We start from the raw sequence: 23,133 nt of genomic DNA, 5'->3' as shown, positions 1-23,133 counted from the left end.
CCTAGCTTTCCCTGACGCACTGGTCTGAGTCAGTAGACTTCCTGTTGGTTTTCAAAACAACTCTTCATGTCAGCCTTCCTTCCGCCCATCTCCCCCCTTCCTCTGCACCTCTCTAGTCTTCTATTCATCACTCCACAGCCCATTTTACAGTATCTTTCGGCCTCCTTCCTCCATCCGTTTCTCCCGCTCCATTACCTTGCTCGTTCATGTCCCCTTCATCTCCCCCTCTGCCTGTCCAACTCCCTGACATGAATTCTTTTTGCCCCCTTACTGTATTTCCCATCTCTTCCTTGCATCCCCCTCCTCTCACCATTCATCTTCAGGTCCTCTGTCCATCTCCCTCCCTCCCTTCCTTACCTCTCTGTCAGGCCCCAGCTCCCTCCCTCCCTTTTCTTCGTCTGGCAGTAGAGCTGCTCCAGTCTTGCTGACAGTGCTGTTTGTGTGAACTGAGTTCTGAGCTTCACAGCCCCCTCGCCTCCCATTGCTCCCCCGCCTCCTCACCACCCTCTCCACCTCACACTCCACCTCCTCCGCTCCTTTTCCTCCTGCCTCCCACCTAACAGACCCCTCCAGGCGGGGGAATTAACCTTCTAGCCCTGGGCTGCTGGGCTTAATGACTGTCTGTGGGGCCAGCATCAAATACACAAGCCAGCTGCTAACATCTGGGACACACACACACACGCGTGCGCACACACCCACCTCCATGACCTACACACAAACACAGAGACATATGCAGTACACATAGCATACTGTGCAGCATAACATAAGGCTCCAGTTGCCAGATTTATAGAACACTCTTTCTGTATTATGTGCTGCCATGTATGTGGAAGTCTTTGCACTCTTCTCAATGACAGTGGCTGGATTGTCATCACTGCATGACTGACCCACGCTGCAATAACAAATGCAGCTGTGCAAGTGCTTCTGTGGTTATACTGAGCAAATAGCTGGTACATGCATTCACAGCACATGTATGGACTATGAGCAGATCAAATGAAAAATACATGCACGTGGAAAATCAACATGACCTTCAAGTTGCCTTACTAGAAGAGCTTTCAGTATGTTCCACTGAGCAAATGGTGGTGTTCTCCAGCGACCATTCAGTTGGAAGTATATAATTGACAAAAGGAGTGGGTGGGGGTGAAGGGGCAAGAATCAGAAAAAAAATCAAAAGTAAAAATAAAATAAAGAAAAAAAATCTGTGTTTAAAGTGAGTTCTGCGGCTCCTCTTTTTCTCCACTTCTGCAATAGAGCAGATCAGCCTGGGAGTATTGAATACAGGAAATACAGCCGTGTGGATAGTCTCTATTCCATTCATTATGTATGAGCATAAATGTTACAAACTAGCAGTTGTAAAGACATCCATGTTGCATCTGGATCTTTGAGGGTTGCTCTGCTCCTTTCAACCCATGCACACTGTAATGCTAAATAATGGGAACCATGAACGCTCCAGAGAAAAGCAGAGTAAAAAAGAAACTACATCCATGTGCCTCAGATTTCTGGCTGACTGCAGCTTTATCAAGCTGTTATAACTTTACCGCTTTTATTCATTCAATAAACCAGAGGTCCTTCAACATTACAAGTGGTCAGTTATCATTGTGGAGCTTTATACATAGAAAAATGTTAGAACTGCTAAGCCAGCTGTAACCTTGTTATTGTTTTTCTGACATTTATTTCACGGCTGACTTGACCCCCTTCGAAGCACCTCCATCAACACTTCTCATACACAACTCCCTTCATTCTGCACTCCGCGCTATTGCTTCTCTCCCTCTCTTTATCTGTTTGCCTCTGTCTTAGACTAAGGAGTGAGAGATGGGGGAGTCCCATTGGCATTCTTTAACATCTCCTAGGCTCACTTGTGTTCAGAGAGTCATCTGTAGATCAGGAAGACAAAAAAGACGCTCCTGAGCCTTTGCGTCACTCAACAGGTAAGCACGGCTCCCTTTCTCTCATGCAAATTCGCACACCTATTCAAAAGGTTCTTGGCTTTTTTAAGAAGGAGGTACGCCCTCTCTGTGTGTCTGTGTGCTTGCCTCATTTTTTTTTCTGTGTACCCTAGGCAGGCAGATGTGCCTGAGTTGGTGAGGGTTGAAAGGAGGCTTTGCCTCTCTGTCTCTCAACTTTTTCCTGGGGAGAGCAGGTGTGTCAGTTTGTGTAACGAAGTCAGTGTAATCCAGTAAACTTGAACACTTTGAGCCAAAGGGACCGGAAACAAAGCAAGTGTTTACTTGAGTGCTTTGAAATTGGACTGGGCGTGTGTATTGGCCAAGCTGATATGATTTAGCTTGTCTGCTCTAATCAGACTGCTTATAAAATGCCATGTTTAAATGAGAAATCGAGGATTTAGATGTAATTAGATTCTGTTGATAATCTAATCCACATCTTTTAGAAGCCCTCTTTATCAGCAACTCAGAGCTGAAGCAGTAATAGTTCACAAGACAGCCTCTATAAGCTACAGTAATTGTACCCACAGGCAATTGGTGAGATTGGTAAGAGTTTAGGTTGGCATTAAGATGTATGACCACATCTGAAATGGATGGCTGCATGGAGGTTGAAACTTCATTTTCTGCGCATTGACTGATTTCATGGGGTTTTATGTTAAATTGGTCTAGGATTGAGTGTATTGAGTCGTTTGATGATGTTATGAAAGATGCCATTAAAAATCTACCTGTCGGGGTCACGCTGAATAGTTCAGCTACTTCTAATGTCCTTGCGGGGAGAGTGGCAGCGTTGTCTCTAAAAGCGAATCAAATTTCAAATCAAACTTTCTAATTTGCATTTGTAAGAAGCTAGAGAAGAACAAGGTCGAAAAGAGAAAAAACACCGAACCAATTGAGTGCTGCAGTAGTAAAATATGTCTCTTTCTTATAGTCGAAGACAAATTAAATTGCCATTCAGTCTGGTATTTATCTAATGCCACATTTTGAATGACACGTTACAGTTATTCTGCAAATGCTACACCGTCGCACTTTTTTTTTGCATACAAAGGCAATCAACATGTATCATTTAATGAGCATTCTTGCGACTGGCTGTATTTTTAAGGCAATTAAGGTGGTTGTTTGACTAGGTAATGGGAATGTGGGGAGGTCAGCCAGGCTGTGTCTCCTTTCATTAAGAATCCCAATGAAAATGGTGACTCACGAGGCCAACAGCAACCGCTCTGTGCTGCACAAACATTCCTCCTCCTCACAGGAAATGGTTGATGTTTGAGGCCTAAATCCCAACGGTAGAGATGAGATTTTGGCATTTCTAATTGCATGGTGACAAATGAACGGAATCCAGCGCTTATCGGGAGATGGAAAATGCTAAATTGCCATTCACGTGAAGACAAAATCTTAAGAAGAAGCCGGGAAATTATCGTCTTTGTGTTTACCTTCACGAGGCAGAGATAAAGAGAAGAAGGGCATTTTTAACCTCAGAAAGATTTTCTATTAATTGAAGAGGGAAATAATTGCCCTTGTGTGTTCAAAGAGTATACTTGGGGCTCTGAAATACACCAATGTTTTGAGAGCGAAAAAATAATTAAGTGTGAGTTAATTCTTATCAAAGCCTGTTGGAGTGCAACTAATCGACTCAGGGAAGATGCGTCAAAAAGCTATTGCCTCCAATTCATTTTGTCTGTTCAGATGAGAAAATGTTTAGTTTTCAATTAAGTAAATCACTATTATTTGTTCCACTCCTGCAGCAGATACATTGAAGTGATTACATACTGATTTAAAATCCACAGAGCTCTCTTCCAGGTCAAATAACTCAAGTCTGTATCCACAATATTGAATGCTATTGGCTTGGAACCACAGCACTGCCTATGTCATTAATTTCTAAAATGTTCTTTTGTCACCATTCACAACAGGAGCATGCCACGATGCAGAAAGTGGACCACATTTCTATACTCATTTATCTGGAGAAAATATCCAAATGCACACTCTAATTGACTATCTTAATGGACTGTGCCAATACAAGTGTTAACCAGAACACTCTGTATGTACTCTTACCTCAACATTTACAACAACTCATATGGAGATTTTCTGACTCACAGCAATATTCAAAAGTCCCGAGCTAACCCTCATGACCCCCATTGAGAACGTTATGTTTGCTGTAACATTTGTGTCTGTGTCATTCTCTCTATGAAGTCAAAAAGTTTCGAATGAATTCTGATCAAATCCATTAAAATGTAGCTTGCGTCTACCAAGGTCTTCAAGGTCAACTTAATGGTTTATTGGTCAAAAACTGACAGAAAGCCTTAGAAACTATGTTTTTTACAAGTTTCTGCGTATTCAACATATACAGTCAATATATATGAAAAGTATTCCTTTGAGCTCTCCTTCAAGGTCAGTAGATTGATCTGAAGGTAATTAAAATAAAGATGCTATTTAAACCTGTGTTTCTTACTACCATTGTTTGTATTGACAGCATATAGGTATATAGGGATTCTTATATGGGGCATCTAAATATCCCTTTACTTTGGATCTTTGACCTTTTCCTCGGGGTCAAATAAGGTCAAACTTTCATAAAATGTATTTTATCTTTAAATGTATGTTTACAAGCCTTCGTTTTTATTGGCAGCATTTTGGAAATGATACGCTGGCATATGAGGAGTCTAAATATCAAATTATAGTTTGGATCCAAATATCATGTTGTTTTTGACCTCTGATCTCTCTCTTACTTTTCACATCTGCCCTTATTTACAAAATGCGTGATATCCTTAAAGAAAGCATTGTCAAGACAAAGAGAATGAGGTTGCTAGTTAGTTAGTATTTTACTGTTGTAAAATATAAAATAAGCTCAAGTTTTTTTATGTCCATTTATTTATAAATCTATGCCCACTATCATTATCATTACCTACTTCTACATAATGTCTGTGTAATCAGAGTAAACATGCTACCCTTATTGCAGTTGTACTGCCCTACAAATTTCTTATGTTTAAAAAGAAAACTAAATGAACATATGCAACATGCAACACTATTCCATTAAAAGTAAATACTGCTCAGAGAGTGAGTTGCCTTGGTGGATATTTGCTTTCTCTGAGTGTTTCTTGTTTCTTTATACTTTTCTAGGGAATGGAAAATATGTGCAGAGATTTTTTGAAATTGAAACATGTATAAATACAAATGGAATTACAACATATAAAGCAAAAACAGAGGTTATATCATTCTAACAAGACCGAAAGTTAACATTTGGTAGGGCCGCCTTTGTATGTCCATCTTTAACACATCTTTTAGTCTGATTTCTTTTAGTCTCCAGAAATAATTCTTCAGACTTAATGAAGGGCATTCAAAGCCCTTCTTTAGATGTTGGCTACCTTTTGTTCCACTCTGTGTAGTTTTTCAGTCCAGATATGCTTTTACTGCATTTGCAGTGTGTTTGTGGGATCGCTGTTATGCTGAAAAATGAAGCTGTTGCCAATCAGATTTTTTCCCGATGGTATTGTATGGTGGATCAAAATCTGATGGCACTTTTCTGTGTTCATAATTCCATAATTTTTGACAAAATCCCCAACAGCATTGGCTTGTCTTAAACATTGACAGAGCCTCCACCATGTTTTACAGATAGCTATAAACACTCGCTCCGGCCCTTTTCTGTATATATCGATAAAATTTTAAACTGGAAATTTCATTTGGATTCATTGAAATCATTTGGATTCATCATTTCATCAGGCCTGTTGACACTGATTTTTAGTCCAGTTCTTGTGTAATCTGGCATTCCTCTTAGTTTAATTACTAAGAACGGCTTCTTGGGAGCCACCCGTCCATTCAGGCCATTTCTGATGAGACTTCAGTGCACAGTAAACGGATTAATGAAAGGGCCAGATATACCTTACCTATTTCTTAGGTCAGGTCTTTCCGATATCTTAAGGCCTTGACCTTAAGATACAATTCGTTGTTTTTGGTTTTTGGTTCCGATTTTTTGCACCTACAGTACTTTAGTTTTTGTCCTCCAACGCTCCATTTTCTTCAAATTTTTAGGGATAACCCCCACACCATGCCAAGACATGCCAGGTTTTTGGCTCATAGTCTACTAGGAATCACCTTGTTGGTGTAAAAACAAAGTTCTATGCCTGTGTTATCTTTAGCATTTGTCATAGTTTCAACTAAACAAATGTGAACAAATTTTGCAACAGGCACCAGGACTGGACTGACAATAAGCTAAAAAGTAGCCAACGTCCAGAGAGAAACAGCTTCAAAAAGCCTGGAGGACTGTTGCCGAAGACCAACTTAAAAATTACAAGAATGTCTGGGTCCTTGGAAGAAATAAAGAAATAAGGGGTCTTTTAAAATTTTTTTACAGTACTGTATCAACCATTTTATGCAAAAAGCTATGGAGAGTTTACTTTATAGGGTAAGGCAGCTGCTACGCTATATAAATCAAGTGATAGTGGTTTAATTTAATATCAATTTAATACAAATTCTAAATTTATATTAGTGAAATGTAGATCACTACTAAGGACATTTTTGTTCCATTTTTTTGTGCGTCCCATGTATACACTGGTTTCCACAGGCTAAGTTTAAAAATCGGCTCTCGGAGGCTGAGAGAAAGGTCCGTTATCTTCCATTCTTTGCTCCCAAAGCTGATTCTTTAAGAAAAGCCAGGAGAAATGCTGCAGAGACCACAGAGGTCTTTAGTGCAACTAATCACAAATATGTGTATGGCCTTAAGGGAATTGTGCACACTTTCATACTCATCACAAGACTAACTCTAGCTCAACGAAAATGTTCCTCTGCATTTTCTCATTTGAAACACACTGCAAAGAGTGTATCCTCAAGAAAAGGTTTTTCACCATTAAACGCCATTAAAATTAGAACCATGCTTTTAAATGCCTTAAGCTCCACTTTAATGGAACTATGAATGATTCATTGATTAACTGAATGATCAATTGGAAGTCTGCAGAGATAGAGTTGTAAACATGTGCTGGACTGTTACAAAACAATGATATGTTAAAAAATAGTTTGTCAGCAAATCAAATCATGTCGACACTCACAAAATATGACAAAATATGGAAAGAAAAATAATCCTTCCCATCTTGTCTTTCTAACCTAATGTCTGCCTGTAGTGGATGTGTATATGTCATTTGTGATTTTTTTTTTTTAAATGGTTGTTCCAGGGTTGTTGAAGGTCAGGTGTCAGCGGTGAAATGGACTTCTTGTCAGCCTGGATTGTGTCTCCTGCAGTCCTACCCTTTCTCTGTTTTATCTTGGGTAAGAGAATCAAATGTCACTGTGGAGTTATTACAGTAACTGTGGCCTTTCCAAGTCCCTTCCCTGTTCTGGCCGGTCAACAGAGCATTGGGAACAGTGCTCTGTTGACTAGCCAGAGCACTTTTTTGAAGTCTTAATTTTCACTGAAACAGAATAACGTCGGTGATACATTCAGGTCACCTTCTCAACCTGCCTCAAATAGGAGTGTACAGTAAGTAAAGCACTGTACAACCTTAATCTCATGGTGATCTCTTCACCTTACACGTTGAAAATCTTGCCTTAATTGCTATGTTTTCTGCAGCAATAATTGATTTACTGTGGGTCTTATATAGTGCTGTAAGAAGGTATTTGGCTTTTTTCTGATTTCTTATTGTTTTCCATATCTATCATACTATATACCATATTTCAGATAATCAAACAAATTTCCATGTTAGACAAATTAAATTGAAGATTTCATTTATTACAGAAAAAAGCCATCCATAGCTACATGGGTGTATGTGAAAACTAACTGATTATTAAATCATGAATTAACTGCAATTAACCACATTTTTTAGAAAGCTGAGTTCAGTTATAATAGCCACCCCCAGACCTGATTACTGTCAGACCTGCTGAATCCAGAAATGATTTAAACAGATCCTGTCTGTCAAAGTGAAGTTTAAAAATCTCAAAGAGCAAGACAACTTGCTGCGACCTTAAGAAAATGATGAGAAACAAACTCACTGACATCAATCGGTTTGGAAAGGGTTTCAAAGGCATTTTTAAGGCTTTGGGACTCCAGCAAACTACGGTTTGGAGCTATTATCCACAAATCAAGAAAACCTGGAACAGTAGTGAAACTCTACTAAAATTACTCCCAGAGTGCACGGACGAGTCATCCAGAAGGTCACAAAAGAACCCAGAACGGCATCTGAGGAACTGCAATCACATTTGCCTCAGTTAAGGTCAGAGTTCATGATTCAGCAGCAAGAAAGAGACTGAACAAAAATGGCATCCAGAGCAGGGTGAAAACCACTGCTGACCAAAAAGAACACGAATGCTTGTCTCATATTTGCCCAAAAAATATCTTGATGATCCCCCAGACTTGTGAAATCACCATTTAAAAACTGCATTTTGTATCGGCTTGTCTTTTTAATATTAAAGTCTGAAAAATGTAAGTGTGAGAAATATGCAAGAACTAGATTGCATTTCTCCTTTGAGGATCATCATCATGGTTTATAGTAAGGTAAGGTCTCCTATAGGTGCATAGGACTTACTCTTAAAATTTCCACTGTCTCTTCGGTTTGCCTAATCAAGTAGAACATCATTGGTTAAATCTTTTCCCTGTTTTTGGCTGATGGACAATTTATATTACAACCAGTTTCCCACCAGATTTATTCAGGGCATAAAGGAAACTTATTCACAGGGAATTAGTTCTTCATCCAGAGTAATGTTGTGTTATTATTGACTAAATTGTAATTTGGCTTGTAACTTTGCTTAGGTGGGAGTTGTTTAAGACTTTTGCTCCATTGTCACAATTCTTTTAAACTGTCAGCTTTTTTGTCATCAAATACTTTATAAAGAAAGTAAATAACACTAAGTGAAAGTCACATCATGTTTCCATGGTGACAAATGACTTCCAGTTCATGGAATTTACCAAACACAATTAAAGAACAGAGATACATGAGGTAGATCTGTCACCTAAACAAGAAATATTGTTGCTCTTTAACAGCAAAGAATAACTTTAACTTACAACATTAAAATAAGTATGGAAATGTGGGTTAAAAGGTTAATCACATGTTGCGTTATATTTTATTATGTTGCAGATTTAACTCATTTATATTCTTCCATTGTTTCTTTGTTCTGAGTATCCATGTAGGTCAGGTGTGGGAAAGCTCCCCCCAAATCCCTCCAGCATTTCCTGACTTTTAAAGTGCTGATGATGTCATGTCTGACATCACCAGGTTAATCCAAGAAGAGGGGAGTTTTTTGCACAGGCATGTTTCCTTTTGTTAGTTTATAGGATTATGAAGTGATTTGTCCTAATAGTTTTCTTATATGGAGCATTTAGCTGTGTAAATGAGTTAATCAGGAGAGGAGTGAGCTTCATGTGATTCTCAGCCATTTGTGTTGAGTTGTAGATTTCTCACCTTAAACTAGTGGTACTGGCTACACTAACAGAAGGGGAATTGACAGGTGAGGTGTGTTGCTTATTCCGTGTGCTCTTTGTTTCCTGTTATGAGTTTTGTTTTAAGTTTCACAAATAATGGGGGTGATTGTAAAAAAACAAAACAAAAAACTGCTCATCTCTGGGAACCCAAAATGCCTTCTGAGTCTGGTTACCTACCGCCTTCCTTGACACTCTTTCACAAGCAAAATATTTCCCTCAAGAAGAGGAGAAGGAGGAGGTGAAGAACAAAACAAAGCATAAATACCTGACTCTATCAGAATACCAAAAACACAACTGCACGTGAATACAAACGTTATTCCACATCTGCTGAAGGGGTGGATGGACAAATGCTGGCTGGTGAGAACTGTTTTTACAGCTGTTTTGCAACAGAATGTCAAAAAAACCTGAACTGAACTCTTACCTTCAGGCACCAGGACGTCACGTGTTGGTGTTTTGGATGCTAGTTTATCACCTGATGCTAGCTAGTTTGGTTAGCAAGCTAAATTCATAAATTGTATAGACATACATATAGTGTTAAGCAAGAGAGGAATAAAATACTAGAATTTTACTCACCATTGCAGAAGCAGAAACTAGCGCTGTGCCATACTACAGCTCATAATATTGGTCACATAATCCATTAAAAATGCTCCAAAAAGCACCACCAGCAGACATAAACAGTGAAGAGTTACGTGAAATGGTGGATGAAGCCTAAAAGATAACCGGTCTGCTTCACCTACCTGTATCAGGACACCTGTCAATCAATCCAGGTGGATGCATTAGCAAAATAATAATAGTAATAATAATAATGAAACCTAGCCATAGGTGCTAAAACCTTTTGTGTGTGTGTGTGTGTTTGTGTGTGTGTTTATTTGTTTATACCAGGGTGTAAGCGATATTTTTAAAGATGTAAATTTGGACATTTTTAAAGTAACGAGCATCATGTGGCACAAGAAGCATTGGGGTAATTTTTTAGCTCTGGAGATTGCCCCTTGGATGATGACCGCTGCTAATAAGTCACCATACTGCCCCTTAATTTCCCCTATGGGTATATATAAATGTCATTTATAAAAAAATTTTTTTAAAAGCCACAACAAACATGCTTGCTGTTGTTGAGGTATTAACCTCTTGTGCTTTGGTGATAAAACTCTTGTTTATGTGTGACATGCTAAGGTGCAATATCAAGTCCACAAGAAAAAGATTTAACCCATCTCTGTAACGCCACAGAAACATCCAAAGTTTGCTAAGTTTAGCTAACACTACTCACTTTAAGTAGGTTAAAGCCTTAGTGGTTTGGAGATAGAGCAGGTCATCCATGCCAAAGTGTCCTTGATACAGACCACAAAAACTGCCCCCAAAGTGTCTGTGGTGTGTATGTGTCTGTGATGGATAAAGAGCTGCACCTATATTGTAAAAGAGCAGTATGCAAATATTACTGTAAAGCTCTATGTATGGTCCATAAAACTGGTTTAACTTAACGATTATAAATTCAGCTCACTTTAGGACATGGAAATGAAATTGTATTGCTGCATTTTGATATTTCTATTTCTCAGTAAAATCCATTGTGGAAGTATTTTAGTAGGCACTGTAGATCATTATTGACTATTCATTTATGTAAACTGTATGCAAATTTGCTTCTGTGTTTGGCTGTTTGTATGCATCCTCTGTAATGGCCAATCTTGCCCTTCATATTTGACGTGAGGTGACTGGTTCAGCCTTGATCTGAGAGCTCTGCCTCTCACTCATGTTGTCAGATGCAACAGAGCATGCACTTCACAAACAACTTGGCCATTGCTTCAATGAAGGTCAAGATTTAAACAGCCCAATAGAATCAGGTTCTCTGTGGGGCATTGTTTAAACAGACTTACGCTCAGATATTAAACGCTAATTGGAGTATGCACTTGCATTTGGCTTTTTGAACTGAATTTATTCATAAACTTTTGTATGTAATACTCATATAATCTTAGCCCCAGTGTAAAAGCCTGGTGGGTGGTCTACTTTAACGTAACCTTCCTGACTCAAGTGCACTGCGCCATAGGCTGTCACCTCAGAGCTTGGCTGAAGGATGGTGAACACCAACTATGACAAACAAGGGGGATTAAAGTGATAATCATTACTCTTCCCGGGAGGAATTAGCTAGTGGGACATCGACATTGAGGAAAAACCACAGGTGAACAAGGTCTCTGGTGCCCCATGTTTTTTTTCCTCTTCCCAATACCCTATCTGCATGGCCGAGGGGGGATTTAATTTGCAGTAATTACTTTATTGACTCATTTTCAGGGCCGTATCACTGCAGTTTCCCATCAATAAAACATATGCCAAGATGAATAATGTGGCCAGGCACAATGGGATGCCTTCTCAAACAAAAAGACCACAGGACTGCTCTCCTGTGGTGCATGTTTTTGTCATGCTCCTTCTGCTCATTTTATTTCCTTCATCACACTCCTCACACATACTCAGCTCTTATTCTTTTCCATCTCTTTTCATGAAATCCCAACATATCCCTTTCATGTTTCCTTTCCAATGCGCCTGCTTCTCCTTTTTTTTTTTTTTTTTGTTTAATGTTTCCAGGCACACGGGCCCAGCAGGCCTTTAGGACTGAGCCCAAGAATCTAACTGTGCGGATGGGAGCCACAGCTGTGTTGAGGTGTGAGGTGTTGCGAGCCTCGGGGACTGTGCAGTGGGCCAAAGATGGCTTCCTCCTGGGACCTGAGAGAAGCCTGCCAGGCTTTCCACGCTACAGCATGATTGGAAACCCCGAGAGAGGTAAGCCGGGATACTCACGGAATATGGTCTATGGCCTATTGAGCTTTGATGGACCTATTAAAACTAAATAAACATGTATAATAACAGAACCTCAAGAGATGCCAAAATTAGTAAACCTAAACAACTAAAAAATGAAACCATCAGAGAACTGTGTGTTATTTGCGTAAAGGGCACTTTAACATATGATTTCCCAAAGATAGTAGCACAATTTGAATCCCATGTACTTCTTTGTTTTGTTGTGACTTATAGTTTATATGGTTTAATTATGAAATGCTGCTGTCATGTCAAGATGCCCCCAGCGGTACGACTTCAAGGGGGCTTCTCTAAAAGTAAATGAGATGAGGTTGTTGTTGTTATGGCTTCGATGCTCCAATAAGCATGGCTGTTACAGGAACCTTATGGCTATTATAAAGGGGTATCATCTGGGGTGAGGTGAGGTGATGTGATTGTCAACAGCCTCTCGCACAACCCCCTTATCCTGTCACTCGCACATGAAGATTAAAAAAAAAGAAATTAAAGCAACAGAGTGCCAGATGATCTGTGAAATGTGGCAGAGAATATAGTGTGTTGCAGAATCTGCACCACAGTCTATAAAAAGTAATAGCCAATTAGAAGGCAATCCTGAGTAAGAGAAGAGCATCTGTTCCTGATCAGCCCACAACTAGACAAGCTGCATTTCACTGTTGCACAGTGTGGGAGACCACCAGTGACACATAAACACTAAGGGATACAATGATGCACATTCTCGTGTGTGCCCTTATTCATGGCTTGAGTTTACACAAATACATTCAGAGGAGTAAAATATTTCTCTGTTGATTAACTGTTAGTGAGAAAATTATTCATTACAATAGACACAGGGTTAGAAAATCACCTTTTATATCCACAACAAGGAAAAAAGAAGTACACAATGAATGTAAGGACCACAAACACACACAAGCTGTCAAACACTCATAGGCTCAGTCATAAATAAAATGCCCATCAGTGCAGGTACCCTTTTCCAGGAAATGAAACTGCAGACTGATGTATGCAATCACTTTACACTGCACAGAACTAGCAAAATCATTTAAGATGACACTTGACTGCACTTTATACACCACCAGTTTTCACTGATTGTCATCAGTGATGTTTATTGATGCTTAAAAAGACTGAAATCACATATTCACGCACAGAAGAGAGGCCGGCGTTGATTTCAGCATGCACTTATAGTAAATTTAGTACCCTTAGTTTCCCCGAGCTGAAGCAGTAATGTAAATGTGTACTGACATGAGCCTAGATCCAGGATTTCAGCCATTTATGTGCACCAACTCTCAGTGTAAAGACAGAACCTTAAAGATAAAACAGCTTTTTTTAAGGCACCAAAGCATTAGGTTTGTCTTTCTCATTTTGTATTCAAAGAATGGCTCACGAGCAACAACACAACTCTAGAAAATAGCATGCAGCCAGCCAATCAGGTAAAATGTTAATAATGAACGTCACATGTAGAGAGAAGTGAATCAGATTTTATCTTATCTAATATCAGCAAGCATCATAAACTGATAAATCATAGTCACACATAGAGATTAATTGAGGCTCTTACTGGGGCTTTTTGAGATATGTTGCTGTTATCTTGTTATACAGTATCAAATCCATCCATCCATCGCTCCCTCCCTCCATCTATCCATTTGTTTTTATCCAACTCAGGGGCACAGAAAGGCTGGAGCTTGCCTCAGCTGTCAAACAGGAAAAAGAGGGGGTACATCCTTGACAGGTCGCCAGTTCATCACAGGGTTTACATCAAGAGACAGACAGCCACACATGCTAATATCGATACCTCAGGCTTATTTAGAATCACCAGCCCCAACCTAACAAGCATTCCTTTGGACTGTGGGAGGATGCCGCAGTACCCGGAGAAAAGCCATCAGGCACAGGGAGAGGATGCAAACTCATAAAAAGGCCTCAGTCAGCCAGCAGGTTCTTGCCAGGAACCTTCTTGATGTCAGGCAACAGTGCCTGACTAAATGATGAAAAAGGTTGTTTACACGAACATCAACAATTTCCCCTACTCTTTCCCTCTCCCTGGGGACTGACCTTTCCCACTTATGTAATAGTATGTGTTTTAAAGTTTCTGGGCTGATGCACAGATTTATATTTGCAGAAGGGAAGGCATTTTCCACTGCAGGCATAATATCTATGTAGATAAGAGATAAGATAAGATAAGATAAGATAAGATAGAACTTTATTAATCCCTCGGGTGGGTTCCTCTGGGAAATTCGACTTCCAAAAAAAGCACAGCAACGACCGAAGTTACAGTTACAGAACTGTTATATATATATATATATACACACACACACACACACACACACACACACACACACACACACACATATAAATACAGAGACAAATATAAATAAAATATACAAAGGGGATAAATAGAATAAATAGGAATAAAAAATAAAAATACAAGTGAATTGCACATTTCAAGCATTGAGTCTATTGCACTGTTGACTATTTACAAAAAGTATTGCACAAGGTATTGTACAGTGAGGTGAAGAGGCACTACAGCTTAGTTGTTCCCCCCTCCTTTGTCCTCCTGTTTCCCCTCCCTCTCCCCTCCAGAGAGGAGTTAAACAGTCTGATGGCGTGTGGGACAAAGGAGTTTTTAAGTCTGTTAGTTCTTGTCTTGGGGAGAAGCAACCTGTCACTGAACAGACTCTTCTGGTTGTTAATGGCCGTGTGCAGAGGATGCCCAGCATTGTCCATAATGTCCATCAGTTTCTTTAATGTCCTTTTCTCTGCCACTGTCACCAGAGTGTCCAGCTTCATGCCGACCACAGAGCTAGCCCTCCTGATCAGTTTCTCCAGCCTGGATGAGTCCCTCTTTGCTGTGCTGCTCCCCCAGCACACCACAGCATAGAAAAGTACTCCAGCAACCACTGACTGGTAAAACATCCTCAGGAGCTTCCTGCAGATGTTAAAAGACCTCAGCCTCCTGAGGAAGTACAGTCGGCTTTGGGCTTTTTTATACAGGTGCTCTGTGTTGCATGACCAGTCCAGTTTATTGTCCACCCACAGCCCGAGGTACTTGTACTTGTTGACCACCTCCACCTCCTCCCCCTCTATCTGAACTGGCAGTGGAACTGATGTACAGATGTACTGTATCCAAAAATTTCAAAGGCCCTAGATGAAATAGATACAGAGTAATGGGCAAATAACCAATTCTCATTGCAGCCTCTGCCAGTCTCTACAACTTGATTGGACTATTTGTGAGTAATTTCAGGAAAGAGGAATATGATTAATAACTCCAATGTCTCTTTCTTTCTGCACTCAATGATAACTTAGATGTGAAAATTGCTTCTGGTTGGTGTTAATTATCTTGCCAGCGTACTTGACACATGTATTTGTAGGCCTGTGTGGTTGTCAGACTAAGATACTATTTTCCACATATTAGTAGGCTGTGAGCCATCAGGAGCTGGAAAACCAACGTTGAACATCATCTAATCCCCACAGGTTATGGCAATGCATCAAACAAATCAAGCCCTGTTGGCATGCCACACTATCAGAAGAGAGATGCAGAGTGAGGGATTCTGCCTGGCATCAATTAATAGACATTTTATTCAGTCTGCGTTGTGAATTTGGGATTGGATTTCATTTACCACACTGGAAATTCATTCTGAAACAAAATGCTGTGAGTATAAACAACCACTAGCATGTCAATGGAAATGCCTGCAGCTGGAGATTCTCACCAAGTGAAATGTTTATATTTTACAGAAATAAGAAAACTGGCTGTTTATAGTCAAATCAAACAGGAATGTCAGCAGTGGAGTATATTATCGTACTGAACTGATGCGCAGGACTGCCATTTAGATTTCTAAGCTGCCGTGGCTCAAGTGGTGGTTTGATCCCTGGACCCTCCACGTACCAAAGGGTCCTTGTGCAAGACAAAACCTCAGATCTACTAGTTACAGCTGCTTTGCATGAGCGTCTGTAATTGGGTAAATGAGAAGATATTGTAAAGCATTTGGTAGAACTAAAATTAGGTGCTCTCTACATTAAACCCATTGTCAGTTTCTCTTTGATAGTTAATTTTGGCATTATGTAAATTTAAAAAAAGGCCTCTAAAAATGCTAAATGCTTGTCAATATATAAATACTATAAATGTTAGGACCTCCTAAGTTATACTCAGTAGAAGGGGACGCATAGGAAAATGAACCCATTCTTTTTGTAATTATCTACATATGTAGCATCTCTCCAACACAGTTCATCTCTCCATCTCTGTTCCAGGCCAGTATCATCTTCAGATTGAAGATGCTCAACTGGAAGATGACACTCAATATGAATGTCAAGTGACCTCATCTGAGTCCAGCAGTGGAATCATTTCCAGGCTGGCCTGGCTCGACGTACGAAGTAAGGTTGTGGAGTCTAATAATAATCATGTTTTCTTTTTTCTTTTTTTTCCCCGAGTAACAAAATGCATGTTAGAAGGCACAGTGAGCATCCTCAGTACTCCAGTAACATTTGTGACCTCTTGACCAGTAATCAGCATACAAAGAGCTGTTAAATATTCATTTCTATTGATAAAGAGCTTTTATTTGTGTAAGATACGGCAATTGCATTTGAAGGACAGTTTTAAGTTACTTTGCCCTTGGTACGGCGTGTTTACTGTAGCAGTTTTATTCAATAATACACTGATCAACCACAGCATTAAAAGTACCACCAGGTGAAGTGAATCATAATGATCATCTCGTTAAAATTAAATGTTTTGATGACCTTGGGTCCTCACATTAATGAGACTGTTACTTGGAGATATAACAATTACCCAGCATTGCTGCCAACCAAGAACACAAAGGTAGTCCTGAATGGCCGTAGCCTCCCTCAGCAGAACAGTGTGCACTCCAACACATTGATGAAGAATGGCTCGAGGAACCTGACAAGGGTAATGACCCAGCCTCCAGGGGTTCAGAGCTTTTTTATTAGCACAAGGGGGATCTAGACAATATTAAGAAGGTTGTTTCAGTTTTGTGCTCACAATTCTGCAAACTTTTCAAACAGTATTCAAGTACTATGCCACCTTTACATGTTCCAGAAGGGTCTGTGGCTTTAACTAGCAGCTGGAAAATATAAAGAGCAGCCTGGCTTCTCTAGCAAGCCTCAAGGCGATTCATGTCTCTTCCTTGCGCAGGAATACATTTTAACAGAAGTGATTGAAAAGTTCCTTCTCAGACATGGAATGGAATAGATGTTATTGTGCAACTACATTAGACCACCTGTAGTCACTCTATAACAACCGGTGTTTCTCTCTCCCTAACCCTTTTGCTTGTGGGAGCAAGCCCATATGTGGTAAGGAAAGGACTCTAAAAGAACCTTTCTTCTCCAGGCGCACTTCATTTACTTACATCCCCCTCCCTATTCTCTCCCCCGCACAATTTCACCCTCTCTCTTGGCTCGCAGGCTTTCTCTTTGGTGACCATGGACACTGAGGATGGGGGTTTGGATAGGAGGGGCGGTTGTGGCGATTGTAGAGTCCTCGCTCTCTTCTGGGAAGAGAGCAGGTTTTTCTGACATCAATAGGCTGGCGCGAGAAATGGCGGGTAGTGTTGTACTTGAATGGCAGTATTCTACACTGCTGCAGTTTAATATGCTACGGCAAGCCTACACCTGCAGCCACAGCAGGCTTGACTCCCACATTCATTACCTCTGAGATGCTTCTTGCATGTGTGCCCACTTATACAAAATCAAAACTCTCGCTTTCTGCTTTGTCAAAACAATGAAAATATGTGTTATACCAACCAGTGTGTTGCATCAGGGATGGCTGGTAGTAGTATTAGTACTAGCATTTACCCGTGACAGACTCTTTCATAATGTTTCTGAAATGCTCACATACGAGTCCACATGCTGCACATCTCAGCAGGTGCTTTTATTCAGTGTCCTGGGCTCACGTCCCAGCTGTTGACTGTTTAACATGGACATTTGTAGATGAGCTGTCGCAAAGGGCAATCAGTGAAGTGACTGGCTTAAAAAGCTCTCTGCAGCCTTGGTCTTAAAGGGTTATTTGTTCCAGCCCAGCAGTTCAAGTGATTCAAAATACGTGACTAATCTGGGGCTTGATAATGAGCTGATGAATTCAATCTCCTGTTAGTGCTGAACTGGGACTGGAAACTGTGTATCCCCTTTGAAGTGCACCGTCTCTGATGAGTTTCCGATGGACTTCTCTATCACTGAACTACGGCTCCCAAGGCCCCGCACCCCTGGCCAGTCAACCATGGCCATATCCTATCAAGCTCTGCATCAAATCAAAACACTATAAAGTCTTTATGAGGAGATACAGTAGGGGAGAGGGGAGGAATTTGAAAACAAAACAGAGATTGGTGGTTGTATAATTGGATTCTTGGGTCAGGGAGAGTGATATTATGACTGGCTAATTCAAGATGGATCACCACAGGCAGTAAATAGCAGGGATAAAGGCAAAAATGTCAATAAGCCCCATCCATGGGCTTACAAAGAGATGTTTTCAAGACATTTCCATTGGTGCAACCTAACTCCTGTGTGTTTTTTGCTTCCCTGCGGAGCTTAGATAGGGGATTACTGCAACAGGCAGATCAAGTGGCAGTGAGTAATCCATGACAATAACAACCTCTACCCTCTCTGCTAAAGCCCCCTCCTCTACTAAAACTTACCCCGCACTGTGCCCGTCACATACCTGACACATCCTGTGTCTCGGTTTATACCATTAGCCTTAGCATTTAATCCTATTAATGAACAACTCTCTCCCTCACCACAGTGCACGCCTGTACAGATGCCTCCTGCAAATGTTCAAAACTGTTTTTGATGTGTTCTGGTTTTAGACTGTTACTCATTCATTTGGCATAGTGTGTCACCGAGATATGTGTGTGTGTGTGTGTGTGTGTGTGTGTGTGTGTGTGTGTACGTGCCCATGTGTGTAAGCTTATTATCAGCGTTGGTTGGAGGTTAGAGGACATTTTAGGAACCAGGGCTATAGCGAGGTTTTTTTCGGGAGCTAATGAGTTTAGCACTTGAAGAGTATATAATGAGCCTTCATTTTATGATTCCCTGTTATGAATAATGGAACAACTTATAAATGGGGGCACAAGCAACGTAGAACATGGTGACTTTATTCATCTTTGTTCATGAAAAGTTCTGACAGTTGCCCAAGATATAACCTCATCAGAGGATGGGGTGTTATACACTGGTGCCATGCTTTAATTCTGACAGCGCCACTTTAATGTTACAGTAGGTTCTTTCTGAAAAGGGGAAGTTCTGCTTAATAGCAACATGAGCGGTTCCTTGTTAATTTATTTAGAATCCATCACAAAGGTGCATTTACAATTGAGCCTAAATCTGTTTTTAATGTTGCGCGTGTGTGATGCACTTGCTGTAAATGGGAGTTTGGGAGATGGATGCTGACAGATGCAGTTATGACATGTTTTGGCTGGAGCAGCGCTCGTGCAGATGAGAGGTGATGGAGGTAGAGCTTTTTGTCCTAAACACCTGTTCCACTTCTCCCTCTGAATGCAGACAGAAAATGGAAAGCTGTTTCAGTGGTTTGCAACATCAGGGATTACATGTCAAATAAATACCATGTTCATATTGTGCATGAATAGCCAAATGTATGTGTTTCTCTGCACATATAATACTGTGTAAATCGTAATTTCTTTATATTTTGCTGGAAAATGGAAACTATATAACATAGATGAAGCATAATGCCTACACGAATAGTTCTCCGACCTTCTTTAAGGGCATTCAAAGCTCTTCTTTGGGTGTTGACTGCCTTTTTCTTTCTGATCTCTGTCAACATGATCCCACACGGCTTCAATAATGTTGAGGTCCCTCCTCTGGGGAGGCCAATCCATGAATAACAGTGTTTAATTATATGTTTTTCTATCTAGTGAAAGTGTTTAGGATCAATATGGGCTGAAAAATGAAACTGCTGTCAATCAGATGCTTTCCATTGTATTGTATGGTGGATCAAAATTTAATGGTACATTTCTGTGTTCATTAAACTAAATGGAAACAAATTATGTGTTTTTGTGACAGGCTGCTAGTATCAAATACCTAAAGATGCAAAGTTGTCTGTTATATGTAAAAGCAACACTTGTTAATTACTTCAGTTAGGTGCCTTTTGAATAATTCACTGGTCAGTGTTAAGTAGCTTCCTCTGAAAATGGTCAGGTACAAGCGACTGAACTGAAAATGAGTTTAAAAATAGCTAGTGTCCAAAGAAAACCTTTGAAAGCCATTCAGAAATCCTGGAGAACTATTGCTCAAGAAAAAAAGCAAATTGAAAGCAAAATAAAGAGAAATGAGGGGGTGGCTCAAGACTTTTGCACAGTACAATATAGAAGGAAAAAAAAACATTCTTGCACAGATACTGTGAAAATATGGTGTTCGACAAGCTTTATCATCCAAAGATGAAACTGATGAGTTGTGTCTTTCTGGTGTTAAGAAGTCAGAGCTCCATTATTATCTATCCTATTCAGCATAAGCTTTTTAGAGACTTTCTATCCTCTGGGCCTTTTCCAATATCTTTCGGAGAATCAGGTTAGTATCACATGTTAGACCATGCAGATGCTGGTGCCTGTTTTTAGAGTGAAATGAGATGAATGTAGCTTGTCTGCACATTCACTCGCCTGTGTCGGAGTGTTTGTGCGTGCAAATCTGCATTCACTGTAGACTTGAGTTTATCTTTGGGTGCTTGTGTGCAATGGAGAAAAGAGAGCATGTGCATCTGTATGTGAATGAGAAAGAAGGATAGGTGCAAAGAGCTGCTTATGCATATTGATGTGTGTCTGCTAATCTGGTTCTTATCTGCTTTATCCATCCATCCGTCCGTATTTGTCTAATAAATCGAATATTTCAGCTCAGCGTTTCACATCTGAACTGCAGGATCAAGTCCTTGCCTATCTGTGTTCATATATGTACCTTAACAAGAGAAACAGAAGCAGAAAAGCAGACGGAAAGAGGAAGGATTTAAAAAATCCCACTTAGAAGTATACAAAGAAAGGGCAGAAAGAGTTAATTAAGAAAACAGCATGGTTGCTGTCTGCTCTTTGCTCTGAGTGCGTGTCTAGTAATTGAGCCGGATGTGTGTTTTATTGTTGTCCACATGTTCTATCGCAATTGTACAAATGTGCATTGGTGCAGGTTTAGCTTGACTGGGCTTATTCCCTCACATGGCTTTTCTGAGGGGATGTGATGGATGGCGGCTGTAAGTCCCAGTCCAAGCTGGAACACACCTTCCTCTGCGCTTCTGCAGTTTAACTGCAGTGGTCAAGAAAGATAGTGTGGGTGGAGGGAGGTGGGCTCGGGCTGCTAGAGGGGGATGATGGAGTGAACGAAAGATAAGAGGAACAGGCCAGCATGAGCGAGCGAGGAAAAAATTAGATACCTGCCTGCCTCATTTGTGAACATATCATTATTCTTATTTTAGGATTTGTTAGGCTGCCAGACACCCTTCGAGCACAACAAGTGATGCGCCTGTGTGAATTGTGTGGGCCTGAGTAGATTGAGAGTACAGGGGCTGTCAATAGATGCATGGCCCAGTCATCTTCTCTGGGAAGAGGGAGGGGAAAACAAACAAATGCATCTCATTATTGCTGTGCGCGCCTCTGCAGTGCTCTGGGTAACCCATCACAGTCCACACAGATTCAATTGCTTCTTTTAAATCAGTTTGAAGCTGCAGCCACATCTCATCTGTCTCAATAGCAGACTAGAGCGAAGAGGTGACTCTGCACACAGCAACAGCTCCTCCTAGTGGCCACGATTCAAATGGACGTAGAGGTAGATGTTGAATGGCTGGCTGGTTTGGTTGTTGAGCCATACATTGGCAGCGGGGTTTATCTCCGGACTGAGCGGCAGCTATCTCCCTGCTCCGCCTAATCCTCCACAGCCCGTCTTATAGTCACATTTCATTCTTGCAGTATCTCTTTTCTCCTCTGCCAGTCTTTCATCTCCCTTTACACGCACACATCTCCTTCCTGTACTTACCAACTCTCTATTCTGTCTGTTAACTCAGGCAGCCTTTGCACTTGATCTCTGATGAAAGAAAACAACCTTCACAGTAACCATAGTTTCTAATTCTACAAGCTCACCCACACACTAAAAGCCAGCACAATACATGGCCAGTTATCTGTAGGCTAGTGCGTGCTTAATTTAACTGATGCTCTTGGTAAGGAGGGGCTAACAGATCTGCAAAGAATCTCTTTCATAATTAGTTGGTGACAGATTTCTCAATTTACTGCCCAAATTTTTTTCGGTCCCTTGTGTTAAAAGCTATGTGTTTTTTCCCTTTTCTTTTCCTGGAATCTCTATTTATGGTCAGATAAAAGGATTGTAGAGAACAGTGGAGAAGTGAAGACTGCTTTGATCAGTCCAGAAAGCACATATTTAGCTTGGGGGTGATCTGAGTAGAGAAGTGTTTGGTGTTTGCTATGATAGATTAGCACTGGATTGGTTTCATCACCGTTTCATCTTTATATTCTCTTCTTGTCCACAATTTGTATTGAAACGCAACCAAACATCAAACCTAAATCATTCAAAAACTGACAGTGTGACACTCCAGTCAGTCCCAGATATTACAATCCTATTATCATATCACTGCATAAAGCTTAGAGCAATGGCTAGAAATCAGTGTAATCTATAGTTTTTTAGGTGCTGATGTTAAGTTGGAAACTTGAGCTGTTTTCTCTCTTTCAGTCCCTCCGTCCAAGCCGTACTTTGACATGGACATGTCAACACCTTGGGAAGCCGGGAAGAAGTACACCGTCACCTGCGTTGCCCCTGATGCAAAGCCTTTGGCAGAAATCACACTTTATAAAGGTGAGTCATGCTTTGTGCTCCATTAGATTTTTATCTTGATGGTCAGGCTGACAAGCTGGAAGGAAGGGCCAGCCGCCTTTTTGATATTCTACAGTCTGCCATGCGTATAGGCCTCAACCTGAATATTTTAACAAGAAAACACAGAATAAAATTCGAGTCCACTAAAGGCTTCTTGTTTCTTAGTTTTGTTTTGGTTTTTTTAAATTGCAGAGTTGAAAGGAG

At 40.5% G+C, this 23,133-nt stretch overlaps 1 protein-coding gene across 3 annotated transcripts in view; it reads left to right on the top strand.

Moving 5' to 3' along the window:
• The first annotated feature begins 1,808 nt into the window (after nucleotides 1–1,808).
• nphs1 (NPHS1 adhesion molecule, nephrin) overlaps nucleotides 1,809–23,133 on the top strand; it is a 47,630-nt gene continuing 26,305 nt past the window's right edge. Inside the window, exons 1-5 of one of the 3 annotated variants that reach the window (XM_085292419.1) lie at nucleotides 1,809–1,925; nucleotides 7,097–7,190; nucleotides 11,905–12,099; nucleotides 16,360–16,482; nucleotides 22,789–22,911. In XM_085292419.1, the coding sequence (XP_085148545.1) occupies nucleotides 7,127–7,190; nucleotides 11,905–12,099; nucleotides 16,360–16,482; nucleotides 22,789–22,911 (505 nt within the window). In that variant the 5' untranslated portion in view covers nucleotides 1,809–1,925; nucleotides 7,097–7,126. Of the gene's footprint in view, nucleotides 1,926–7,096; nucleotides 7,191–9,226; nucleotides 9,363–9,531; nucleotides 9,694–11,904; nucleotides 12,100–16,359; nucleotides 16,483–22,788; nucleotides 22,912–23,133 lie in introns of those variants that run through there. The other 2 variants (XM_085292421.1, XM_085292420.1) reach the window with 2 other exon arrangements.

This window comes from Mchenga conophoros, linkage group LG11, assembly GCF_057382185.1.
Source record: "Mchenga conophoros isolate Kocher_MC1m ecotype Shallow Benthic linkage group LG11, M_conophoros_male_GT1.1, whole genome shotgun sequence".
Taxonomy (NCBI): Eukaryota; Metazoa; Chordata; class Actinopteri; order Cichliformes; family Cichlidae; genus Mchenga; species Mchenga conophoros.
This window is presented reverse-complemented; position numbering and strand designations above follow the sequence as displayed.